General features: G+C 40.6%; 1 protein-coding gene across 2 annotated transcripts; it reads right to left on the minus strand.

Moving 5' to 3' along the window:
- Window positions 1-11: 11 nt before the first annotated feature.
- On the minus strand, window positions 12-7,017 carry LOC115743959 (aminopeptidase P2). 2 transcript variants are annotated; one of them, XM_030679001.2, is made up of 13 exons: window positions 6,597-7,015; window positions 5,806-5,931; window positions 5,531-5,650; window positions 4,710-4,982; window positions 4,337-4,509; window positions 3,674-3,910; window positions 2,623-2,774; window positions 2,248-2,438; window positions 1,562-1,670; window positions 1,320-1,474; window positions 611-703; window positions 438-518; window positions 27-333 (listed from the first exon to the last, which is right to left on the minus strand). In XM_030679001.2, the coding sequence occupies exons 1-13, from the start codon at window positions 6,927-6,929 to the stop codon at window positions 262-264; spliced, it is 2,115 nt and encodes a 704-aa protein (XP_030534861.1). In that variant the 5' UTR covers window positions 6,930-7,015; the 3' UTR covers window positions 27-261. The 2 variants fall into 2 exon arrangements, with proteins under 2 accessions (XP_048135894.1, XP_030534861.1); XM_048279937.1 differs by having other exon boundaries at window positions 12-333; window positions 1,320-1,670; window positions 6,597-7,017.
- Between the last annotated feature and the right edge of the window lie 3,052 nt (window positions 7,018-10,069).

A 10,069-nucleotide genomic window follows, 5' to 3' on the forward strand; every position in this document is an offset into this window, starting at 1 on the left:
CTCTTTCAAGAGTGCAGTTTAAGCACAGTTTACGTGAATCCCGTCGCCATCACATCTTGTTTCCACCTGAAAAATGAATTCGCCTATTACCTTTTCACAGCATTTCGTTTTTTTTTTTGCGCCTCGCTGTTCCCCTGTAAGCTGATTCAGCACATCATCGTACAACGCATTGTAATGGCAATTCCACACAACAGAGGGACAGAGTCCCAAATATATTAAGAGAACGAGAAAAATAACAACGACAAGAAAGTTAATTGGTAATCACTGAATCGGGAGAGGTCTCGTATTGTCCCAAAGCCATTGACGAGCAGAACCGTCTAGCAGTGGTGAAACCTGTAGAACGAGGACAGCAGAAAAGTTAAATGAATGGTTGGGTTTAGTGGGCTATAAACTCTCTTTTAGTCGTTGAGCCAGTTGTTCTCGAAGTAGAGCCAGACCTTTTCCCAGACTTGCGCATGGTAGTCGTTGAGCCAGTTGATCTCGACGGAAGAGAGCAAGGCCGAGTCCACCATTTTAGTCTGCACAGAAGCTCACAAAATAAGGACGAGCGAGCACCGACAGCCAAAGCATCAAGAAAGACATCCGTGTCCAGAGAAAAAGCACCATGCACCTGAATTGGAACGAACGTGAGTTTCTCGAATCCAAGGTATCCGATCCCTCCAAAGTGATTTGGCGTGTTTATCTCTACCACGGAAAGAAGGTTCTGCAGAGTAAAAGACGGTCAGATCTCAAGACTCACACAAAAAATCTCAAGGATTAGCGACTTCAATAGACAAAAAGGCACAACAAGCTCCGCTTGCATCAAGAATCTCTCTATATGAGGAGATTACAAAGCAACTGCATGAACCAAAAACAAAAGAAAAAAATAAGTTATACTATTATTATTTTTAATATTGTTGTACTTAAGAAAAAGGCTGGATATATCCCAAGAAGCAATCAGCTAGAGTTACGACCAGGTGAGAGACTCGATTCGAGAATTATCCATCCGTTCAGCAGTAATGCACCTCTGAAACTCTTATATCCAAAGAGCTACTGAAATTTATGAAATAAGTTCCATAAATACATATGCTTTATCCAGGATGTGGAGTTTTCAGGGAATTTGTATGCCCAGCTGATTTTACAGCGTCGTCACCACCTCCTTTTCCCTATCCCAGGGGATCCGCTCATATAGATCCGTGTAGCCTGTTGTGCTCTGTCACACCTCAACTTACAGAATAGGCACGAAATCTCTTTTACCATCCCACAAATTGGATTTGGGTGCCAATATTTCGCATAAATCTTACGAGGAATTTAACTATTTATGATAACTGATGATTTACCTCAATACGAATGCCAAAGGCGTGGTCTTCATAGTAACCAGGTTCGTTGCTCACAACCATGCCTCTCTGTAAGGAGGTCAGATTCCCATAACGGAAGCTAATACTTTGAGGTCCTTCATGAACATTTAGTGCAGCTCCCACACCATGTCCAGTCCCTATTACAAGGAAAGAAAAAGAGGCCGCGCTTGAAAGTATTCTCATAAGTACTCCGAATAACCAACCAGCTAAGGAATGAAATGTACCATGCCGATAGTCGAGGCCAATCTTCCATAGAGACGAGCGAGCAAATGCATCCAGGACAAAGCCGGGGGTATTTTCAGGAAAAACAGCTTGATCTAGAGCTATGTGGCCCTGAAATTAAAAGTTTTGTCAATAATGGGGAGATGAACAATTACTAGAAACCACTAGAGGTCAGCCTAAAACATTAGATTAGGATGGACACTGTGAAAAAAAAGGTGCAACAAAAAACAATGCACGATACATGCAAAATAAGAACATTCACAGTTTTCACCCCACCAAAAACAGGAGGGAAAGAGATCATGCCTAGTTGCACAATATCCTTATAACTAGAAATTTGTGTTTGTAAACTCATGCAGAAATTTATAAGGGTCTTGTTAACAAGTACCCCAAGAGCGCTTGATAACAACCTGAAGACTAATAAACAATATCCAATGCACATTAATCAACATTGAAGATTAAACATATATTTTCTTGTTGGCATGGCATGAATAAAACTACAAGTAACAAAGCATAATTAATCATTCTTATCAAGTGTCCTAGGGGCACATTTTACCGAAATCAAATGCATAATTACAAGAATGCTACCAGTATTAGGGAGAAAGCTCATATTCAAAGCTCCAGGAACTAAATGTATCGATAAAGAAGGGCGCCTGGGTGAAGGGTTTGACTAATTAAAAGAACTGAGCACCTGCAAAACTCGGGTGAAGCATTCTTTTTGTCGTGGTGTGGGTTCCCCAAAATGCACTGTTCTTGTTATATCAGTTGTTCCATCAACATATTGAGCACCACTATCTAGCAGGAACAGCTTTTCGACATCCAAAACTCTGCAACTGCCTGGTTCTGGTTTGTAATGTATGACAGCACCGTTGGCCCCAGAAGCTGCAAATCCATATGGATAACGAGTGAGAAATAGTGGACAAGTGATAAATGAGATCTCCAGAAAAGCGATGCACAAATATTTCGAGATCGAGATCAAGAGAGAGAGAGAGAGAGAGATTCTTCATCTATTCCATAATGAGAATCACTGCAGAAAGTTATCTAAGATTTGAAACATAAAATGTACCACTTATTGTGTCGAAGCTTGTATCAATGAAACCATCCTGCATAGAACGGAACTCAAGGAGCTTATCTGCAACTTCTACTTCTGTAAGTTTAGCACCCTTATTAATTTCTTCTTCCAACCAGACCCAGAAATGAGCTAGAGCTGCTGCATCCCTGCAGATGAAACATATTTTACTAAGATTACTGGATCCTCAGTAAACATATTGACTTAGACAGAGACATTTTCTCAAACAAACCAGCTTCCTAAAACAGCAGTACTTAATATGTCAATGGGCTTCACATTTACAGATCTAAGTGTCTCCTCTATCGCGGTGAAATCACTCTCGCACACTGCAACTTCAAGAGAGATATTGATTTCAACAATATAGTCTCCTGCAGCTAAATCTACACATCCACTCACTGAAGTCCATATAGTTTTCACCAGGAGGGCAGTACCAATAAAAAGATTTACTAAGCATTCTTCATAGACCACAATGCTCAGGTCATTCAATAACACATGATCAGAATTCTTAACTTGGAAATGCACTAGGTCAAAAGACAAATAAATACCTCTCTCTCCAAAAAATTTGCACATCTACCTATAAAATATGCACCAGCAGGTGCATTCCCACCAACACATGAAGAAATTTCACTCGTGTGACTTCGAATCAATCAGTTTCTAGGAATTAAGATTGAGACATCATAATGAATGAACTGCAGCGAGGTGGGGGTGACGAAAATGATACAATTAGCCTAAACTATCTTGAGTTGACTAACTCAAGAGAGTTGTCTCGCGCCCTTAAGTATTCTCTACCTACCCACCTGTGTCGGTTTCAGGTACAGGTACCCTTTTGTTGAACTGCCATGCTTATACACATATTTGTACATGGATAAGCTAATTTCCCAAATTAAAAAAGAAGGGAAGACAAAAGGCTATTCAGCAAGATGCAAGAATACATTTTGGAAGATGCTTGTACATATTGATCATATGCTGATGCCAACGTAAACTCAGATGTTAATTAGAATTGAGTAAGGAGAGAGAGTGTGAAACTAATGTTGGGACTTGGGAGTACCTTAAATGAGAGTTCCGCATTCCCTGTAACTCCGCATCATTTTTCACTGCCTTGGCCAAAGAGATAGGGGAAGCCCTATAAACTCCAGATGGTATGGCTGATCGACCAATGAAATCTTGCACCCTAGCCTTACTATTTTTATTCAGATACTTATCACAAGCAGACTTATAGATGTTGACAATCGCAGCGTTCACCGATGTTGTGTCCAACCAAAGATTTCCCCCTTGTTTTGCCAAACTGCAGAGATAAAATCGCTTAATACAGGCACGACAGACGGGAACATACCGTCAATGATGCCAAAGTACAGTAAGAATCTAAGAGCACCGAGTAAAAGAGCATCCTAGTGAATGAGGCCACTGATTTTGGCAAGGGTAAATCTATCCAGCCTCGGTTCCACAATCCAAACAAGCTGTTACATGGCTTGGATCCATGTACCAATCTCAACAATGAACCAAGGCATTAGCCGAATGACAATAGATGTGAAAGCACTCATCTGATGGCCAAATAATAAGCCAACAAACCACATATATTTTCTCTGTCTCACTCAAATCAGGCCAGCCATCTCCAGCAAACTCAAAACAGAAATAGGCAAGCATCTTTCTCACACAATAAAAAGGCACAAAAAAAAAAAAAAGAGAGGGAAAAAGAACCTCATGGACTCACTTTTCTATTTCAGACAGAATTTTATTGTATGGTCTCAACTGTACGCCTGCATTTTTCAAATGATCCATCACTTCTGGTGTGATTTTGGAACTATCAACGAATAACTCAGCTGTATCAGTCTTCACAAGTAAATAGGCATACACGACTGGAGAATGTGGAACATCACTTCCTCTCTGCAATACGGAATTACATATATTAGGGTACAGCAAACTACGCAGGCTTACAAGGAAAAAAATGATGAAAATTGCAAAATAAAATCCTACTAGACAACAATAAGACTCCAAATATAGGCACAAGAAAATAAAATTCAACTACTATGAGAAAAGCTCTTCAAGTATCAGGTGGATATGACTGCTCAGTTGCGTATTATTACCAGGTTTAATAGCCATGCCACTTCATCAAGCATCGATATAATGATGGCAGATGCACCAGCATCGATAAATTCGGCCCTCAGGAAGGAGAGTTTTGATGCCACGTCTAAGCCGGCAAATTTTAAATCATGAATTCTAACCGGCTTATTTGGAGGCTTTGGCCTTTCTTTCCATACTTCATCCACCAAGTTTATATTGTACAGGAGAACCAGCTCATGATTTTTCTTAGCAATAGCCTCCTTTAATTCCTCCGCAGCATCAGAAGAGAAGAGAAACTGTTCACTTCACACCATGAAAGACAGGCGGCATCAGAGAATGAAATTAAAAAGTCTAAAGCAAATGTGTCTTTGTTTGTGCATAAACCAGCAAATATAGGACAAAAATATAGACACCAAAAATGGTGAAAGATATGAAAAAAAATCAAGAGTCTGAATAAGGTCAATATAAGATAAAACTTTCATGCCAAAGCACAATAAAATTACAGCGAATATGTAAACCCGGAAGCTCAACATTGCTATTGCAAGAATTACAAACCCTTACGGACACCCTAATATTCTTGCAGAAATTAGAGCCGATTCTACGAACTATAGAACTATAATGAAATATATAACCATTTAACGAATTAAAAAGAACTCTTTGTAGATGAAGAGATGTCAAAAGGGGCTTTGTACGTGATGTAACCCCTATGCCACATAATGGCTATAGACCTCCTAGTTAAAGGGAGGGACACATGAATTTACAAAATTTCCAGATTGATTTGAAGAAAATCTGTAACTGGACAAAATATGGTCCAGGAAGATATGAAAGCCATAAAAAAATTTACAGGATCAATGCCAATTCTGCATCCAGGAGCCAGAACATCATTGAGCCATTCGCTAGTTGTTGGAACTCCTAGATTACCAGCCCGCATGAGAATCCAACTGGAGTTTAGCTGATTCTCGGCCTACCAATAAGAATGATAGATGCGATCAGTACAGCAACCAATGTAAGAGTCAAAGAGTTTCGGGCATAGGAAAGAGCAGAAGTACTTACGAACACTAGAGAGCTACTTGATTAACACCCTTAGCAAATTGAAATTGTAAGTTTTCACTACCACACCTGAAGAAAATAACGTCCATCTGTCCACAGAGCTGCTTTATCCTTTGTGACAACGGCAGTGCCAGCACTGCCTGCGAAACCTGATATGTAGGCCCTCCTCGTATAACATTCTGCAATGAACTCACTCTGCAATTCAACATATATGAATAATGAAAAATTAACACCAGAGCAATGACAAGAAATCGATACTCGAGCAACAAGACAACGCAGTTGCAATTCCTTAGGCGCACTCTTCCTAACCTTCGCTTTATAACAACAAAACGATCTTCAAGTCCTAAGAATTAGCGAAACTTGAAGGGGACATAATCTTATTCCTTTAAACATGTTCCAGATGAACAGGAAAGAAGAAGCTCTTGCATCAATTCTTCAATGGAAGAATGCTAGATAGGAAAACCTTTCTTTTGAACTGAAGCAATAGAGTAACTGCTAAGCGAACCAAAACCAAACATATCATTATACTGACAATATGCGAGCCGCGTGAGCTTAAACCAGAAGCTCATTCTCTTTCACTCTTCCCGACATAGTAACCGCTTCCCATCCATTTCAAGCAATGTACATTTACACTTGAAAGATAGTCCAAATAGAACATCACAATCAACTGTAACATGGTCCAACGTCCATGTAATTCACCTAACACAACACATCAGCACTTCCAGAGTGGAACAACAGGTTTATGCGATTAACAAAGTACCTCAGCAGTTCCAGAATGGAACAACAAAGGTTATTCGATCAAACTAGCAGAACACTGATGAAGAAAAGAAAAGAAAAGAAAAAGAATCAGAGAACCGAACCTGATGAGCGTCCTGAGAAGGAACGATGTACGCGTCGATGCCGATCCCAGGCTTCGAGAAGAGCTCGCGGAGAGCTCGGAGCTTCTCGTCAGGCTCCGACCCGCCGCCCTCGCGCTTCCTGAGCTCCGACGACGGTTTCGCCTTCACGGAACCGCAACTCCGAACGCAAAATCGAGGTCCGACGGTCGTCCTCGCGAGGTACTTGGAAGGGGACCTGGAGTTGGGGAACAGAGGGAGGGAGAGAGCCAAGAAGCGGAAGCACAGAGGCCGCGAGGGAATCGAGGTTGGCGAGAGAGAGAGAGGCCGCATAGCTGGCGATCGGAGAGCGTGCATGGTCCTTGAAGAGAGAGAACCGTTTCTCTCTCGCAGTTCGGAGAGAGAATGAGAGATGATAAGAGAGCTTAATGGGCTCGTGAGAAGTGTAGCAGAGGATTTCTTTATGTTTTTTGGGGAAGCTGAATTTTTATTTATTTATTTTATTTTTTTGGGGATCTGACGGGAAGCTGGTTCGGTAAAGCAAAATTTTCACGTCATTGCCATTTCCGAAAGTAAAAACCATCTAATGAGATTTTATATTAATATTTTCGTTTGTTTCCCTAAAAAAATAATTAGAAAAATTTTGATTAAGGGCCTCAAATGCTCTAAAATTCTCAAATAAGAACCCGAAGTTGACTTTATTTCAAATAAGGACTTGAAATGCCCTCATTATTTCAAATAAGGACCTGAAGTAATCATGGCTTTTTCATATAAGGGCTTGACCAAGCCGGTCGGTCAAATACACCTGCCGATCAAGGTTTTTTTTTTGTCAATTTAGAATTTTAACCTAATTTTTAATTTAATGAAATTAAAAATTAAAAACTAAAGTAAAAAAAAAAAAAGAATGGTATATAGGCGGGAGGGGCTACCTCTCGCCTATGGCCGCCGTCCTATTGTCGATGGGGTGACAACGAGGCGCCGACGACCCCGTCGACCAGAGTCTAGGGCCGGCTGGCCCTCACCATAGCAAGGATAGGCCGTGACCCTCCTCCGGATCTGGGGGAGGGCCACGGCCCTTCCCTCGGACCAGGGCGGTGGTTGCGGTCGGGAATGTCGCCAAGACCAGGGCGGTGGTTGCGGATTGGTTCGTGTAGCTGCTAGGTGAGACGGCGGTTGCGCCATGCAGATTTCATGATAAGGAACAAGCAACTCATCCCCTAGATCGGGTCGGCGGTTGCGCCCTGTAGAAGTTTGCGATCGCAATCGCGCCCTCCGGGCGGGGCCGGTAGTGGTGACGACGGCGGCCTCGACTTGGAGGGATTGCTTGGAAAGCCAGTCCTTGAAGTTGGGCCTTGATCTCCTTGAAGCGGACCGGAGCTGCTAGGGTTTGTTAGGGGGCAAGAACTTGAAGATGATGACCAGTGCTTGCCTTGCTCCATTTGTCGAATTCTTTCAACGATGGAGGAGGGTGATTTACGGTCGGCGGGGTCGCCGGCCCTTGCCAAGGCGTTGGCGACTTCGACGACCATCGCCACCGCCCCACCGATGTTGGGGCGGCGGCCATAGGCTTGAGGAAGTTTGGGTTTTGGTCCTTTTATTACTTTTATTTTTAAAATTTTTGAAAACAGAAAAAAAAAGGAAAAATAAATAAAAATAAAAAGAATTAAATTACAAAAATGTCCCTATCAACGGGTGAGCTAAAACCCCTTTTGAGACTATATGATCACTTCAGGGCTTTATTTGAAATAATATTCACTTCGGACCCTTATTTAAAATAATGAATGCACTTGAGGTCTTTATTTGAAATAAGGTCAACTTCGAGCCCTTACTTGAGAATTTCAAAGCACTTGAGGCCCTTAGTCGAAATTTTCCCAAAATAATTTTTAAAAAATAATCACTTAAATTAATTGAGATAATTAGTGATCCACAATAACTCATATTTAATATTTTCGCGAACGATGAAAACACTTTTTGTTCGATCATTTTTTTAAGCGACAAAAGCGATAATTTTAAGAAAAATATTGTTCAAATTGGTCATGTTACGTGCCATTTTCAAAAGTCAAAATCATTAAACGTGACTCCGAGAGAATTACCAATATATGAAGTTCCTTTCTTTCTTTCTTTTGTATTTGAAGAAAAAAAATCATATCATGGCTCAAAGTCGACCCTTATATGTTGTGTTAAGAAAATATCTCTTTTCTCTTCTCATGATTTTGACCTTGATCACTCCTTTTTTTTATTTCGTTTGTGTTTCTTTCGGTTCCATGAATCTATTGTGTTCCATGTTGGGTGCAAACTGCTTTCTTGCTAAGTGAGAGAGCGATCTCGCTTTGTTTGCTAAAGCTGGGAGTTACTCCAATATAGTGCCTTTATTTTTCTGGTTAACTTTCTAAGTTTAAATCACTATGCTTATTACATGCAAGACATGCATAATAATCATCCTGCTTTTTTGTTCCCGGTAACATAATTGAGATAGAAATCTTTTTAGTAACTCAATTTCATTTTTCTATTTTCGGGACACATTTTTTTATCCAAAGAAATAAGTTTGGAAACACGGAAGAGAAAATGTGACTTCAAGATTTCATTGGTTCCAAAACTACTATTCTCATTTTGTGCTGGATCCATATTCATTTCTTCTTCTACTTGCTTTGGCTATGAAAAACAAAATTTCGTGATTATAGAGTGCCTTGCCTGGAACATTTGGCCTCCCTTTGCCTTTTCTTCTTCGGCTTGATTAGAAGCGATATTATTGCTGCTTTAATTGTCACAATAGAACCTTAAAGGATTGTCAAATTGAAGGCTTTGCTCCCCTAATAAGCCTCCTAGCCAAAGTAACTCACCAATGGCTTTCGCCAAAGGATTGTCAAATTGAAGCCTTTGCTCCCCTAGTAACTATTGAGCCTCCTAGCAAAAGTAATTCATTGATAGCATTTGCCATTACTCAAAATTTGCCTCGGCACTAAATCTAGCCACAATAGATTGTCTTCTAGTATGATCATTTACACAAGTATTACCCACCAGCTTGAGGTATCTAGAGGTAGATCTCCCATCAGTCATCCCGATTTGCAAAAGTATAAGCTTCTACTTGCATTCCTATTTTTATCGATTGTATACATTTCCCAATAGCTACTTTCAAGAATCGAAAAATACGATAAACCACCTCCATGCGTAGACTCTTAAGATTATGTATGAACTGCCCACTCCATAAGACATGTTAGCACGATAAAATAACTCTCTACCCTACTGAAGGAAGTAGGGCCTTAAGCTTCATGAGACCTTTTTGGTCCACACTAGCAAGGATGACCCCTCTCCTCAGCTGTTCGATTGAGCGGAGGCTTTCTTGATCAACTTTCTAAATGAAGAAAGAGAAAGTCAAAACGCATCGTTTCTTTATATTACAGTGGTAAGTGGAACTCGCTACAAGTGCTACGCTCCTCTACCTTGTGTAAGTATGCAACTCCTATGTTTCAGTCTTCATTCCTCTCGGTTCTTCATTC

Source organism: Rhodamnia argentea, chromosome 1, assembly GCF_020921035.1.
Source record: "Rhodamnia argentea isolate NSW1041297 chromosome 1, ASM2092103v1, whole genome shotgun sequence".
Classification (NCBI taxonomy): Eukaryota; Viridiplantae; Streptophyta; class Magnoliopsida; order Myrtales; family Myrtaceae; genus Rhodamnia; species Rhodamnia argentea.

What these genes read in the sequence shown, in the direction of transcription:
- LOC115743959 (XM_048279937.1), bottom strand. Translation starts at nt 6,929, where the DNA reads ATGCACGCTCTCCGATCGCCAGCTATGCGGCCTCTCTCTCTCTCGCCA. An exon ending in GCAGAATTGGCATTGATCCT is followed by an intron (nt 4,983 to 5,530) that starts GTAAATTTTTTT and finishes TGAAGTGAACAG; the next exon opens with TTTCTCTTCTCTTCTGATGC. An exon ending in CCTTTGGCATTCGTATTGAG is followed by an intron (nt 704 to 1,319) that starts GTAAATCATCAG and finishes TTTACTCTGCAG; the next exon opens with AACCTTCTTTCCGTGGTAGA.